This window comes from Anarrhichthys ocellatus, unplaced genomic scaffold (genome assembly GCF_004355925.1).
Source record: "Anarrhichthys ocellatus isolate YVR2014 unplaced genomic scaffold, GSC_Weel_1.0 scaffold10, whole genome shotgun sequence".
NCBI classification, from domain to species: Eukaryota; Metazoa; Chordata; class Actinopteri; order Perciformes; family Anarhichadidae; genus Anarrhichthys; species Anarrhichthys ocellatus.
This window is the reverse complement of record NW_022280040.1, coordinates 10969859-10986315: the sequence shown is the minus strand read 5'-3', so window position 1 is coordinate 10986315 and position 16457 is coordinate 10969859. Positions and strand designations below refer to the sequence as shown.

Here is a 16457-nt window from a genome sequence, read left to right as displayed (position 1 = left end):
GACCACAGTGCTCACCATGTCCACCATCATCACCGGAGTCTCCTCCTCCATGCCTCAGGTAGCTGCTGTGTTTGTTTGTCTGTCAGCGTCTCTCTTTTATTATCTTAGTGAGATAACTTTGGACCTTGATTTTTGAAAACTACAAATTTGTTTGTATCCAAAATAAGGCTTTGAAACCGTATGAATACCTTCATGTCAGCAAATAAATCCAGATATTTGTCTCAGTGTCCCAGAGTGGAGCATTAAGCTCTTTATTGTACATTTTTTGTGCGTTGACTTTAACTGGACGTGGTTCCAGGTGTCCTACGTGAAGGCGGTGGACATCTACCTGTGGACCAGCTTCCTGTTTGTCTTCCTGTCTGTGATCGAGTACGCGGCGGTGAACTACTGCACCACTCTAGAGGAGATGAGAAAGATGAAGAGGGGGAAGGTCAGCAGCACTGATTGTTGTTGATTGTTAAATGTTTGCACCTCCCGTCACGCCAAATTCCTTGTATGTTCAACATACATGGCAATAAACGGTTCTGATTCTGATTCTGATTCTGATTGTGAGGTTATCACTGAGGGACGTATTTCACTCAATGTCTCCCTCTAGTGGACACACGGGGACATTATACCCTGCAAGAAGTTTAAGAGAGTATTGTTAATAAGTACATTTACTACATATAGTGCACTGCAGTACAATGTGGAGGTATCTCTACTTCATGACACTTTAATTTTCTACTTCACTACATTTATAATGAATATAAAAACATTTAATATTACCTTTAAAAATCAATCGCAATGTTACTTTTCTATTTTATTTTACAACATTTTTCTGTTGAAACTTTGTTGTTCTATTTCACACTGGTGTAAGTATTAATACTTGAGTACTTTATATTTATTACTTTTATTCTTGAACTTATAAGAGAAGATAAGAGAACTTTTAAAATGTGATGCACTGTGTTTTTTTTATATATTTCATGTTTTCATCTTGTCAGATGTAAAGATTTGCTTCTTTTTTTCATCTTAAATGACAGTAAACTGAATAACTGTGATGTTTGGACTGTTGATCAGACATTTGAACCATAAAAGATATCGATTACTCAGCGTTAAACACAATCAAAACCCCACATTTCCTCTGGAGGGTGCTGTGTAAAGTTACATTAAGTTAAAATGTTAATCTAAAACTTAAACGATACTCAGTATTTTTTTGCCGTCTTCATGTTTCAGATCCCGTCCACCTTCAACGCCAGCCAGGCGATGGCCTTCGACGGCTGTTTCCACGATAACGACGTGGAGCTGACTCCGTTCTCCCGCGCGACGCCCACCCTGACCTCCGACCCCGGGGACCGGACCGGGGCCCCGGACGTCCGGCCCCCGGAGGGGACCCGCCTCCGCCGGCAGCGGTCCGTGCGCGAGAACGTGGACCTGTTCGTCAGCAACAGCTACATGATCGACTCGTACTCCCGCCTGGCCTTCCCTCTGTCCTACCTGCTCTTCAACACCATCTACTGGAGCTTGTACTCCTGATGCATGCTGGGGGATTCCTGCGCGGGCACCTCACTGCATCAATCTCTTCGTCACTGATCATCTGCTTTACGCGAGAGATAAAAGCACTCGGAGTCCGAACCCTTCATATGTTTTAACGGGACACGGTTGAATTCTGAGACTTGGAAAGTAATGAATGTTCATTTATGTATTTATTTTAATAAACTGTTCATGTGACTTTGTGAGTTTGTATTATTAAAAATGAACACATGCTGGGCATTTTGTGAGCTGAATACCGTATTTATCACGCATGTTAATATTTGGCTACTTTTAGGCCCAAAACTATTTTATTTAGACCTTCATGTTGACCAGACTATAATAATACATAATAAATGAAATACAACAGAACACCTGAAAACTAACACCTGGCTAGTTAGGTTTATGTTCGACTACTTTCAGTCTAACAAAATAAAGTTATCAGCATTTTTCAATGGTATTCCTGTAGCACAGACTTTTATTTTAGGAAATACAATTTCCAGAAAAGTATACTGAACAATACCTGAATAAATAAAATAAGAAAAATACAAGACAATATTTAATATGGGATCTTTTTAGCAAAATCTATGTTGCTCTAATCATTGACGATCCCAGACTGTGGATTATTTTATTTTTTAAACAAGGGGAATATGTAAACAAACTAGCATTTAAAGGTATTATTAATATTTGGTAGTTGTCAGGACTGACATTGGTGGAAATAATACAAATATTTGATATTTTTATGGCAGTTTTTGACAAAGAATTGTTTTTCCTCTCAGGACATTGGAGCAACTTTTTTTTTAAACATATGACCAACACGTTTTAAACATTTAATGAACTATTTTTTATCATTTATTTTTATGATCATTTTATTATTATGATAAAACAATGTGATTATTTTTGTTTTCCTGTCGAAATGTCCTGTGGGTAGTGGAAGATGCGTTTGTGGTCTCACGGCTTCCGTGTTGCTAAAACTCTGTCCACATCCCAGCAGGTGTAACTGTTATTAAAAGTATATTTTTACAACATTCTGATTTTAATTGAAACGCACTGTTTCCGTAGCAAGTGTAAAGTGCAGTTTGTCTGATTAATTGATCATGAGAGTGCTCATGTGGTCAGGAAATCAACAATAACGGGCGTTTTTTAATGCGCATGCGCGAAGAGAAGTCCCGCAAACACACCGCAAGAAAGCTAGAAATCAAGCGTGACTTTCTATGCAGCAGGAGGAGGAGGAAGAGGACAGGTAACAGGTAACAGGTGAGTTTACTGCATCACGCTCAATGAAAACAGCTCCAGCATGAAGTTTAGTTATGTTAGTATAACATTAGCATTTAGCTAACCGTTAGCCTCGTTGTGACGTTCTATTTATGGGAGTTGGCCAGCTGAAGCTAACGGTAGCTAGCTAGCGGTTAGCAACGTTGGAGACACCAACGTTAGCTGCCTCTTTGCGCCTGAAATTACCGTTTAAATTCCGGAAGAGAATACGTTGAAAACGTAATATATTTATAGCTAATATATTTAGCTAACTACACCAACGTTTTTACTGTGAAACTATTTTAAATTTAAATGGGAGGATTTTATAATAAGAAGTCAAACTACCGTTAGCTTAACTGTTATAGAACGTTAGCACGTCAGTTAGCCAGATCTAACGTTACATTTAGCCGTTAATATCAGTTTATCAGTTTAACAGAACAAAAAAATATGAGAAATTAATGCTTTTTTTCCACATGAACTATTTAATGATTGTCACAAAATTAATAACTAATTGTCATTAATCCAATTTGATATTAATCTGACTTGGTGAAGTAAAACATCTCAGAATCCTGATTAAAAGGTTAAATTAATCGAAACGTATAAAAAGTGTTCATGGATATACTGTGTTGAGCTGCTCATTAGGTTTCCTTGTTCTGAAGATGCACGTTTTGAACAGTTCTAACAGTTAAGATGGTAAAGTAATGAGAAGTTAGATAATCGTTAATTATTCACACATTTTCTGTTTGATGGTCCTTTCTCTTAACCTGGCAGCTAAAAGTGATGTGAATTAATGATCTCATAAAGGTTCATGTCAGCCTTTTAAAAGGAAGCAAATGATAACAAAGAAGAGACGTATTATTGAGGCTATTCAGTGAGTGTGTTCATCGATCAACAGAAAACTAACTGATTAGTGTTTTGATATATTGCTCATTACCCTAAATCTCCCTGTTACAAGTTTAAAAAATGTCACTTCAGGTTAGACCAACATGATCTGTTTGCTTTGAATGTTGTAGCTTCTGTATTTGATTCTACATTGTTCAGTAGTCCGTAGAACATTTGAAGCCATACTTTGCTCTGGTAATTTGTGATTTCTTTCATCAGAAGTAGTCCTTAGTGGCCACAAACACGCATAATGTTATGACTCTTCACTTTACAGCAACAGTTTCTATGTTGACCACATGACGTCACACCACAATCCTCTGTGTCCAGCTGATCTACAGGAGCTGTTACCCCTGGGAGCGCTGGGTCCTGCTTACTACTACCTCATCCAGGTACTGGAACACGAATCAGCTGCTCTGGTCTTCTCACTGCTCGCTCTCTAGACACACAAGCTTGTTTACAATCAACATCACTATCTGAGAACCCAAATGTTTATTATATTGACCAATATATACATATATTATTACAGAATCCAAAATTACAATCGACACCCTCTATCCTCAGACCCTTGATTTAATATAGAGAAAACCTTTTTAACCTTTAACAGATTGAGAGAGGGATCCCTGTTTCAGGACAGACAAACAATAGATGTGTGTGTATAAAGAAATAACAGCATTAAAAAGTAATTGTTGAATAATAAATTAATTATTTTAAACTATACAATTGACCGGGACAACTACAGGAAAACCTGATTAATTGTTGGGGCCCGAATGGCCTTGTGAGGCAGGGAGGGAGGAGGCAAGGAGGGAGGAGGCAGGGAAGGAGGGACGCTGAAGCAGAACTGATGTAAATCAAAGGGAAAGGTGTCAGTGGGAGGGAAGGATACGAGAATGAAAGGACGGGAGGAAGGGACAAGGGGGAGTTTCAGGGAGGGAGGGAGAGGGAGGAGCGGACACTGCTGCATTACTGCTCTGTGATTGGTGGTGACCCCTCTCAAACTGTAGCCTAACTAGGGCTCCCATACATTCTCTCACACACACACACACACATAAAGTAGTGTGCGGCCCTCTGTTGAGTGGCAGGGACATGTGAGCGCCTTCACATTTGCTATTCTGGGTAGGGGAGGGGAAAAGTGGGAGGGAAGGGGAAAGAGGCGAAGCGGGTGAGCAGAGGGTCTTTTCTCTTTCTGCCAGTGGCTGAGCGGTCGTGAGGAGCTGCTCATGATTCTGTCTCGTGTTGTGTAGCCTCTTAGCGTGCGTGGACATAGCAGTCTTGTGCTTTATTCCCACTTTAGGCCGGAGAAGATGGGGTGCTGCTTTAGTAAGGAGCTCAACCCCGGCCTGCCGAGTGAGAGGAGCAGTCTGTTACAGCCCCCGCTGCACGACGGGCTGAGTGAGGTGACAGACCGGGTCAGGCAGCACGCTGGGGCTATGGCTCAGCATGTGTGCTTGAACGAAGAGGACACATGTGTGGCAGACGGACCGGCTCAGAGGAAGACAAGGGAAGACGAGGAGGGACATCCAGAACTGGGGACGGATTCGGCCGAGGTCAGAAGGGACAGCACCACGCGGAGCGAGAGGGGCCTTAAACCGGCCGGCTCTCACCAGGAGAATGAGGCTATTATTAACACAACCAACACAAACATGCATTCAAACACGGACACAGAGACACATGCTGCTAGGCCCAGCTGTGGACCGGCACCCTATATGGAGGTTTCCACACAGAGTCCAGCCAAACAGAAGATTTTGGAGAATGCCACCCTCAGGGCTCTGTGGTTCAATCAGCTCCCAGACGGGCAGAAGCACAAACCGTCAAAATGTTTGTCAGCTCCCGCCAGGTTACCCTCTCGCTCTGCTAACGGCCAGAGCAACGTCTCGGAGCGCGAGGCGTCCGATGAACAGCCGCAGCGGGGTTCCCCCAACACTGAGCACGAGGAGGAGGAGGAGGAGGATGAAGGTGAGGAAGGTGAGGATATCAGTGTCGGCACAACGGCGCTCTGTCAAGGTTTCGAGACCAGGACCCGGAGCTTCTACAGCATATGTTCCATCGACGCCGACGACCTTGAAAACGACCACCAGTCCCAAACAGCTGGAGCAACACACTTGCTGCACACAGCTGAAGTAGGAACAGCTGCTCTGCCCTGTATAGTGGAGTCTCCAGTCTCCAGCCAATCACACATGGAGGCATCCACAGTCCAGGACCAGATGTACGTCACAGAATCTATAAGGGCTGGCCAGTCGCACGTCGAGGATCCAGCTGCAGCACAGTCATCCACCGTCCCATCACAGACGCACTCAGACAGTTCCCTCTCATCAGAGGAGACCCCCTCACCCCAGCCTGTAGACTCTCCCAGTGACCCGCTGACCCCATCCAGCAGTCAAATCACCAGCGAGGAACCTCCGGCGTCTGCTCCAGACGGCACTCAGCCTGAAGGTTTGAATGAACAGACGGCTGCAGAGGACGAGGATGAGTCCAAGGATTACATGTTGATGACGTCACACACAGATCAAAGTGCATGTGTGGAGGAGGACGATGAACTTGTGCGGGGTGAGACGGGGAGAGGTGTGTGTTTAGTGGGAGAGAGTGTGTACTTAGTGGACCGCAGGGCAGCAGAGGAAACACTGGTTGGTTTACAGGAGGAAGAGTTGGATTCTGACTTCAATCCTCTGGATGATCATCTGTTAACAGAGCGGCACATCCAAAGTTCTACACCGGCAGCTGAAACTCCTGAACTGGAGACTTCCAGCCCGAGTCCTTCAAAGCCTGAGCTCCACCTCGACTCGCCGCACAGGGAGGAGTGTGGTCCTCTTCTGTCTGGACAGAGCAAGGTGGACAAACCCTCCATGCAGGGCGTGGCCATCCCTGTGAGCGCCGGCAGAGTCCACAGTGAGGAGGAGGCCGACGTTGGAGACAGCGGAACAGCAGAGACGACTCTCACCTGGGTGTCTTCGGTGTCCACCGTCTCAGTCGTGTCTTCACTGCCCGTTGAACTCACTGCCTTTTCCTGCCACACACATCTGCCCCCTCTCTCTCACCTAAAAACCACATCTCACCAGTGTGACTCCATCACATCCGACCAATTAGATATCAGTTCAAACAATCCAGCGTTTAAACTGAGCAGCATGAAGCCTCGCAGTCAAGATGTGGAGGCTCCATTTGCTGACCCTGAGCTCAGTGGCGAACAGCTCAACAGCTTTGATGTGAAAACTGAAGCTTCTGTGGTCTCAGACGAGCCTCTTCAGGATGTCCTCATGAGCAGAGACGAAACAAAAGCAGAAATCTGTCAGAACAGCAGACATGTTGAGAGAGATGACGTTCCAGATGTTTCACCTGAAACGGACCCAAACAGTTCCCTGTGTTCAAAGCAGCGTGACTGTCAGAGCTCCCCAGAATCATTCACCTCCAGTGTTTCCTCTGAGTGTGTGCAGCCTGAAGTGGACCTGCAGCGTGAAACCGCTGCCTGTTTACCTCGAACTACAGACTCATCAGATGGAGTTAATGGGATAAAGACTCGCATGTTGCAGGAGGAGACGTCTGCACTGAGCAGCAGTATTCCTCCAGAAACTCCCGATTATTCGGCTCCTGAGACTTTGGCCCAAGGTGTCGAGGAGGACACCGACACCTGTGACGACTCCTTTGTGATTCTTAGTGACTTCAGCTGTGCGGAGGACCAGGACTTGGACCGTGCCGTGATCTCCGTGGACCCGTCTCAGATCGACGTTTACGCCTCGACTCCGTCGCACGAGATCCACTTCCTGGGTCACGAGCCGACGGCGACCGCCGAGGAGGGAGAGAGAGAGGGAGGGATGAGGGAGATGGTGTCCGAGCTGCTGGGAGATGACGCGGACTCCTCCGTCTGCCGCATGTACCCCCGGACCTGGATCCAGCTGGGTCTGGATGAGACCTGCGGGGTCTGGGCCCAGGGCGCGTTTGACGAGGGCTCCGACATGGAGAAGATCCCGGATCAGGTCTCAGAGATGCAGCCGTCGATGGCTCTGCTGGGAGCGTACCCCTTCAGCACAGTGATGCCTCAGGGACGCTGTGTGTGGGACTGGCACACAGACTGCTCTCAGTCTGTAAGTGTTGTTAGGGTTTAGTGTCTTATTCCCAAAAGAACTCAACGTCTTTACAGAGACGTTACACAACGAGGGCTCGTTGAGCAGTAATAATGTGAGATCAGCCTTAATGTTACAACGTTCAGTGAACTGAAGATGAAACTCAACAGGTGGATGAAGATGTGAAGCTGTCGTTTATATCCCAGAGTAAATCTGTGAAAAGATTCTTTCTTCCTCTTTACTGTTCACTTTGCATTGAGTGAGATGAAATAGTTTTATTATATATTAATATATTATATTTAGTTTTGTGTCATTGACTCTGATCCAATGAGAGCTGCTTTAAGCCTGCTGCCTTATCTTAACTTTGTTAGTCACTTTCTTTCACAAATATTTCCGTCACTCATGTTTTTCTTATTCTCATAAAACACATCTGATTTAACGCTTCATGTTGGATTAATATTCTGAACATTGGGTCTTCTTCTCTCAGGGACCCGTTGTGGCGCCCAGCCTCAACCCTGATGCTGAGGCATGGACCAATCACGGCTTCAACCTGGACGTCGCTGGCCCCGCCTACCTCCAGGCTCAGCAGCCATGGCTGCAGTTCCCCACCGTCGTGACCAATCGGGAAGGTGGGCTGGAGTTAAACACACCGTCTGCTTCTGTTCTCTTTCTCACAGCTGACACTGACGGCGTACTTTTCTTTTATGGTAGAATGAAATTTTATGTCGAGATAAAACACTATTAAATAACTTTTTCTCCAAAACTGCACCAGGTTCCAGAACAAATCTAATCCAACCGACAGTGTTTTACTCCGTCTGTGTCGCTGTGTTCATGAAGTAATCACGAACATGAGAGGAATCGTTTCAACCATCTCTCGTCTTCAGTGTTAAAATGAAGAAACGGCTTTGCTGGATGAATGCTAATTGTTCCTAAGATGCTGTGGGGTCCATTTTTTTAATTTTATCTTTAGGATACGAGCCGACGTTCCAGCTGGAGAACGTGGGCCTGACGGAGGTCGAGGTCGATCCCAGAACACTAGAGAACCAGATGCTGTCTGCTGAGGCTCCTCTTCTCAACGGAGAACCCACTGACTCACCCGTCACAGGTATCACTCCAATGTAGTGGTCTATATCCAGTTTATATGTTTCACCTAATGAACCATGAAGTAATAATGACTTAATGACTTCCTGTGATTCCAGATGAGAGCATCGAGCAGCTGAGGAGCGTTTTGAAGTCCTGCCTGATGAGGTAACCACTCACCTGGTCTCTGTTTATGTCCTTTAAACATATTAACATTATACATCGATACTAAGAATACATTCATCACTGAACTTAAAGGCGGCTACCAGGACCTATGTTAGTAGTTTATTTATATGACCTACCATTTAACAGCTGTTTAGTTTGTTGTTGGTTCCAACACGTGGAACATGTCACCTCCTCATCTCTCCACAGGGAGCACCTCAGTAACGACCTGTACCTCAACTCCCAGATGGACGACGACCAGTACGTTCCCATCGCAACGCTGGCCAGCCTGGACCGGATCAAGAGTCTCAGCACGGACCTGGACCTCATCTCAGACATCTTGAAATGTCAGTGTTGATGTTTAGATGTTAGTAATCTGCGATGCTCTACTGTGAGGAGTTTGTGCTGAGTCTCTCCTCTCATTGGTCGACAGCTCTGCCGACGGTTCAGGTGACTCCATGTGGACAGAAGGTCCGAGCCAATCAGAGCCGCTGTGTGGTCATCCTGAGAGAGGTCCCCAACACCACACCTCAGGAGGCAAGGAACCCACAACAACCCCTCCTCTCCTTTCCTAGCTCTGCTCTGCTCCCTTCTCCCATCTCCTCTCTCCTCTCCTCTCCTCCTTTCCTAGTAAACTCGTGCTTTTCACTTTGACTGGTGTGTTTGATGTCTCCGTTGTGCTGCAGGAAGTGGAGTCTCTCTTTGACGCGGAGAAGCTGCCACAGTTCCTGAGCTGTGAGTTTGTGAGCAACGATAACTGGTTCATCACTTTCAAGTCAGAAACCGACGCACAGCAGGTGAAACACTCTTCTTCTTTATCTTTATCTGACACTGTGCAGAAATAACAACTTTAACACAAAGAAGCTACGCAGTGTTCAATTATTGGTTTAAGAATTTAAATATCAACCTTCTATGAATGGCAAACATGTTGTGATCTCATTATTTAATCACTGAAGTCATGCTTTTGGTGTTTGTATATTTCATTCAGTTACAAACTGTGTGATTTGAAAGTATATTCACTCCGTCCCGTCTCTGCTCACGTCTTTAGGCCTACAGGTACCTCAGAGAAGACGTGCGGGAGTTCCAGGGAAAGCCCATCATGGTGAGGATAAAGGCCAAAACCATGGCGGTCCCTTCCTTTGCTCAACAAAACGGCTACAGACCCCCCCAGCTGGACCAGTGCAGCGGACATTACGACTCCTACTTCCCCCCAGGAACCTACCAGCAGCCCTGCCCCCCCCAGCAGCTGTTTGACCCCACCAACGAGGCGTGGGCTTCGGCTGCGACGGGATACCAGGACTGTGCCCAGGTGAGAGGTGTATTAAGACATCGGAGAGAGAATAATCCCGTCACGAGCAGAGTGATGCAGCGCTTTGTTGTTTCTGTCAACAGCAAACAATGATGAACGACTTCATGAACGGATTCTCCAACTTCAGACCGTACAACCCTCACAGGCCGAGGTAGATACCGCTGTTTTCATCACGATACTCGTAGTGACGCGTGTTTTTGTGATCCCGGTGGGAATATCCACTGACGGCCATCATGATCCATCTCCTCCAGGAGGGGGTCGAACTCCAGAGGCCGTTGGCAGTCCAATCAGAACGACTCGTCAGAGCAGACGCCAGCAAAGCGCTCGTCCTCTCCCATGAAGCCGGGTCGGGGGCGGTCGCGGGGCAACGCGCGCCGTCAGAGCCGAGGGGGAAGGGATTCCACTTCTGATCGAGGAAGGTAACAAAACATCGAGGCAGCGGAGTCCCACCTGTGTTTACAGTTCCTCTGTTGTTTCCATTCAATCCTCTATGGAGCGTGGCGGTCCAGTCCTGATACTGGACTAACTAATACAGTTCACGTAGTTGTACCTCCTGATGAGGCTCATGATGTGACACATTCAGTCACATCAATCTACCTTTCATCAGGATAACTAACGCTGTGGTGGGACATAGTTTGCTTTCACATCTGTGAAATAATCATCTGTTGTTGGCTCAACTGATCCAAACAGAACCAGAGTCAGTTTGAACCGGATCAAACAGGTCTGATGTGGATTCACTGTTAATGACAGTGAAGAAGCAGCACTCTTACATAAAGCTGATAGTTCTTACGAGCTGATCCCTCTGAGCCGACAGACTCGTGTAGGATTCAGTGTGATGAGTGATGCTTTAAACTCCGCCTCTCTCTGAAGGAGAGGAACCTTCAGCCAGAGGAGGAGAGACAACCCGAGGTCATGGGACGCTTCTGATGGAGACACTCGTGTAAGTAGCCAGCGAGCATCACCAGTGTTTGGAAAGCTCACTTTGTTGTGTGTTGACTGTGTGTGTGTGTGTGTGTGTGTGTGTGTGTGTCTGTGTGTTTGTGTTTGTGTAGAATTCACAGAGTCAGTTGCGAGAGCCGTCTCCTCCCCCCGAGCTCGGCCTCACCAGCTTCCCTCCTCTGACTCCACCAAACACCGCCATGGCAGCGCTACCTGCAGCTAACGGCAACGTCAAGGTGAGCCAGTGTGTCTCTGTCTGACACACACACACACACACACACACACACTGGTCATCTGATGCTCTGTCCTCCTATTTAAACCTCAGACTGTCTCTTTGCTGTTGTTCATCACAGACTCCAGTGAGACGCAGCAGTGTGTGTTCACCAGCGTCACAAGAGCAGATCTCAGAGCAGTAAGTGAGGATTTATCTACTGCATCAGACTCTCCAGTCGTCTCATGTCCTATGCTGACTTTGATCCAGCTGATCTGTGATCTGTGTGCAGGACTGTGGAGCGTGCAGAGACGACCAGTGAGGCCAAACCAGCTCAGGAGACACAGGAAGCAGTCGCAGTAAGACCTGTTCATGGTGCTGAAATGTTTCTCCTGTTTCTGTTTTACTTCAGTGTCGTGTGGACAGAGCGACTCAAAGGAAAGAGTTCAGGGCAGGGTTTGTTTAACCTTCGTCTCTCAGTCCTCTCAAAACATCGACGTCTCTCTCAAAAGCTAGTGTTGGTAATGTTGAGGAATTATCGAGAGTACACTAGATTTAAAAAACCTAAACACCAGCCCAGTCTAGAGAGAGTCTCCCAGTGGTCAACACTGACAGCTCCTCCCTCCAGAGACACGCCCCCAAAATGATCATCATGAACGTAAACTACAAACATGGCTGCTGTTAGAACTCACAGCTGGAGGAAGACGAACAATGAGTGTACAAACAGAATATGTGCAGGTAGCCCGTATAATCATTTCATTTAACCGTACACATACATGGCCAACAAAGCTGATTCTGATTCTCTTTACATCCCGACAGCCGACAGAATATAAACACATATAACATAAGGATTTCAAAATATTGCCAATCTTAGCTTTAATACAAAATATCTCTGTCATTTAACTTTTACTTTCACTAAAGTTTTTATTATTTGTAAGTAATAACGATATACTTCTTATGCAAAAATGTAATGATCAGCCAGATGGAAGAACAAATAGTTTAATAGTAATAATCACATTTATACGACACTTTTCAGTTCACTCAGTTCCTATAAAAATAAATCATTTAAAAAAAGCTGTTGTGAGTGAACAGGTGTGACAGCCTCTGACCTTGTGCTCTGATTGGCCAGGAGTCCAAGAGGCCCAGCTACGCCGAGATCTGCCAGAGAGTGTCATCCAATGAGCCGCTGCTGCTGCCCACTGACCCCGCCCCTTCAGAGGCGGAGCCCGCTGCCCCCACATTCCCGGGCCAGGCGTCGGCACCGGCTCTGTCTCCATGATGATCGTATCCGTGGAGAATTATAAAAAGACATAAGCTGAACATGTATTAATGAATGAATGTGCTGTCGTATGTCGCTGACAGTTTTTAGAGACATCTGTGAACGTTGATCTGCAGCTTTCTGTTGGTTTCATTAGTTTGTAGTTAAGATCAGTTTCCTGAGAGCCAGGTTTAGATTTAGTCTTGTTTTGCTGTCGGCTCTTCTCTTCCTGCTGTTTGTGTGCGTTTGATGTTTTCTTTCTCTGTACAGGATGTTCCATCACTTTTATTATTTTAGTTCCATACATCTGTGTTATTCTTGAGTCTGCATGGACTCGCACACGATGCTCTCCTCTAAACATTAGTACCCGTCTCCCAGTTTGTCCCATGTTCAGACGCTGTGAGTACTGGGAGGATCACTTGAATATTCTTTATCTCTGCATGACTTTCTTATTTCATTTTAGAATTGATGTCCTATTTTTATTGCTTTAGTGTGTTGAAGCTTCAGCTGAACCTCAACGTCCCGTGTTCACGACACGGGACGTCCTACAGAGGGAACACTCGGTGTCCATAAACTTGAGTCTGATTGTCCTTTGAGTCCTTTTGTTTAAAGAATACAATTTTAAATGTGAAACAGTTGTGATGGAGAAAGAGCAGGCGTGGTTGTGGCACGTGTTACTTTGTCTGTACAGATGTACATATTACTGAACAAATATTAAAGTGCCTTTGAAGTTACAAAACTAGTTTGTGTTGAATCAGAAGTCCGACTAATCAAAGCTTCTCTTCACAGATTCTTTGTTCCTATAAAAGGTCTTTTGTAATGTTTTAATGTAAATGTCACAGCACCGAGGGTCTAAACTGTGGTTCCGTCTCCTGACCAGCAGATGGCAGACGAGTGTCATAACAAATGCTCCATGATGTCGCTCCAATTGTTTACAGCCAGGATGATTTGATTGGTGGAGGGCTGCGGCCTAATGAATGTGACGAGTATCACTAATCACATCCTCTGTGTTAGATGGACAAATTGTTGCCCACTTGTGTGTCGCTGCCACATTAGGCCGGTTACATCCTACTGGACTTAATTAAAGGCTGCCTGACCTTCTGATGCTCGTCACATTATTCTGTGGAGGTTTAGATTAGACGAGCACATTTAAAGGACAGAAGAACGTCACTGATGGTTGACACTGTTTCTTCTGGCTCCATCCAGCAGCATGTTGTGTAAAGTAAGTAAACATATGATTGTAAAAATATGTATGTTCTTTTTTTGTGAGCAGGCTTTATTGTTTGCACCATTACACTGCGTTTGAGCTCAATAAGAGGATTAATTAAGTTGTGCACATAATAAACATAAAGTCATGGATGAAAGTCTGCTGAGGAAGACCATGTGTCAAGGGTTAAAGCTCCTGAAATAAAAATGCCGAAGTAACCTTTCCACAAAAAAAAATCCATAATGTAAAAATAATTGTTTGAATAAAAATGAACCAAGTGAATGAAAAAAATTAACTAAATGAATGAAAAACAAAATTGATACTTAAACTTTTATAATTCTGTATTTTTATTTAATTAATTTGAATATCATTTTTTAATTATAATTTCCCTCCCATATCTCTACTAAACAAAAGAAATGAATTTAATAAAATAAAAACAAAATTTATGTTTTTATATTTTAATTTAATTGATTTTAATATTTTTTTCATTTCAATTTTACCCCCCAGATCTTTACGGAACCAAAAAAAAATACTTTAAGATTAAAACAGAAGTCATGTTGCAGCTTTTAAATATTTTATATTTATTGAATTAATTTAAATATTGTTTTCAATATAATTTCTTCAGTATTATTTCTCTCCCAGATCTCAACAAACAAAAAAATAATTTAATAATTTAACAACGTTGACTCTTGATTTTATTTCAATATACATTTTTTTTAACTTTAATTTGGCTCCCAGATGTTTACTAAATACAAATAATAATTTAATAAGATTAAAACAAATGTAATGTTAAAGATTTTAAATATTTATTTAATTAACTTAAATATAATTTTCTATTTTTTTTTTTATTATTTCCCTCCAGGACATTTACTAAAACAAAAAATATTAAAAAAAGATGAAAATAAAATGTAAAGATCGTAATTAAACTCAGATTTGTGGTCCAGGTGTAAAACTACACCGTCACTGTGTGCTGTAGGTGTGGTTGCTCGCGGCGCCCCCTGTCGGTGATGACCGATAGCGCCTCCTCCTTCCTCCGTAGAGTCACGTGACACCAGCGGCAAAGAAGCTGCAAACGGGTCTGACTGTGTGGGGCTGCGCGAGCCTCACCATCATCATCACCACCACCACAACCACCACCACTACCAGCACCAACGGCTGAGCTACCGGGAGTCTTTACCGATCCGAGGAGCCGTGAGCAAAAAACGGACCCAGATTTATCCTCTTTGTTCTTCCTCCTCGACGCCTCTAGTCTCTCCGCCGAGGAGGGGCCGCCGAGGAGCAGCGGAGGAAGAGGAGGAGGAGGAAGAGGAGGCAGCAGCAGCAGTTGAAGGTGTGTTTTCTACGAGCACGAGAGCCGAATGGCGGACCGCGAGGCGTCGCCGATCCCGTTGGAGATCCGAGCCCGGCTCGCGGAGCTGGAGCTGGAGCTGTCAGAGGGTAAGACATGTTTAAAATGGGGGGGCGAAGAACAAGACCCCTCCTCCTTCCTCGTCCTCCTCTTCCTCTTCGTTTTCTCACCACCGCCACCACCATCATCATCATCATCACCGTCTACTAACGGAATCTAACCGTTCATTCCTGCAGCCCCCCCCTCCCCTCCTCCCGCTCCTCCCATCCAGATGTTTGACCAGCCTGTCCAGCTCCCTGTAGCCGCGAGAGGGTGAGGGCAGAGCGGGGAAACACACTGCGGGATTCGGCCGCGGCTCTTTTGTCTCCTCACACACACACACACGCACACACACACATCCGGCCCGTTTCGGGTCCGACAACCAACCTGTTTTTTGACCTTGAGACGTTGACACGACCAGCCTACCTGTGTGTGCGTGTGCGTGTGTGTGTGTGTATATATGTTTGCGCACGCGCATGTGTGGTTTAATATTAGCATTGCGATGCAACGCTGCGTGACAGAGCAGCAGCACAGAGGGGCAGCTCGGCTTCTGATGCCCCCGTGATCTCCCTCCTCCTGCCGCTGTGCTTTTGGGCCTGAGGATGAGGAGGATGAGGAAGAGGATGACGCTTGGGAGTATCCCCCCCAGCCTCCATACACAGATACAACCTGTCTGTGGGCGGTTGACTCTCAATCACAGCCCTGTAGCTTCAGTGGGAGACAACAGGAGCATTTCTGCCTTTATATAACGAGCATGGCATGTTTTATTCATACGGGCTTCAGGGACACGCTGGACCTGAGCCTCCCGGGCTGCCGGGTCCACGTCCCCTCTGTTGTGGGTTTGTGTGTACTTGTGATCCGTCGCAGCTAAAAAACAGATACTCGGTCGTAGATGTGACTCGTGTCAGGATCTGCAAAAAAAACCTGCAGTGTAAAATATGCCTCACCTGCAGCGATGTGCAGCTAAAAAATACAGTGTCTGGAGGGGGACTAGGTCTCTAGGAGGACCGGGAGCTATAGGTCTGTAGGACGGGGACTAGGGACTAGGTCTATAGGAGGATGGGGACTATGGGTCTCTAGGAGGACGTGGACTATAGGTCTCTAGGAGGACGGGGACTATAAGTCTCCAGGAGGACGGGGACTACAGGTCTCCAGGAGGACGTGGACTATAGGTCTCCAGGAGGACGGGGACTAGGTCTGTAGGAGGACT

The 16457-nt window shown here is 45.5% G+C and overlaps 2 protein-coding genes and 1 pseudogene across 2 annotated transcripts; all 3 read left to right on the top strand.

Annotated features, from left to right (window-relative positions):
* The first annotated feature begins 6 nt into the window (after positions 1-6).
* Positions 7-1581, top strand: LOC116384878 (gamma-aminobutyric acid receptor subunit rho-3-like). The gene is made up of 3 exons (XM_031849891.1): positions 7-58; positions 299-430; positions 1213-1581. The coding sequence occupies exons 1-3, from the start codon at positions 17-19 to the stop codon at positions 1510-1512; spliced, it is 474 nt and encodes a 157-aa protein (XP_031705751.1). The 5' UTR covers positions 7-16; the 3' UTR covers positions 1513-1581.
* Positions 1582-3950: 2369 nt separating this feature from the next.
* Positions 3951-13392, top strand: LOC116385087 (uncharacterized). Its single transcript, XM_031850284.1, has 16 exons — positions 3951-4031; positions 4934-7715; positions 8182-8323; positions 8665-8799; positions 8894-8942; positions 9147-9283; positions 9370-9473; positions 9623-9733; positions 9985-10245; positions 10329-10396; positions 10497-10664; positions 11116-11185; positions 11298-11420; positions 11538-11596; positions 11688-11754; positions 12525-13392. The coding sequence occupies exons 2-16, from the start codon at positions 4944-4946 to the stop codon at positions 12672-12674; spliced, it is 4416 nt and encodes a 1471-aa protein (XP_031706144.1). The 5' UTR covers positions 3951-4031; positions 4934-4943; the 3' UTR covers positions 12675-13392.
* Positions 13393-14831: 1439 nt separating this feature from the next.
* The window catches only part of LOC116385117 (disco-interacting protein 2 homolog C-like), a 33968-nt pseudogene continuing 32342 nt past the window's right edge, over positions 14832-16457 (top strand).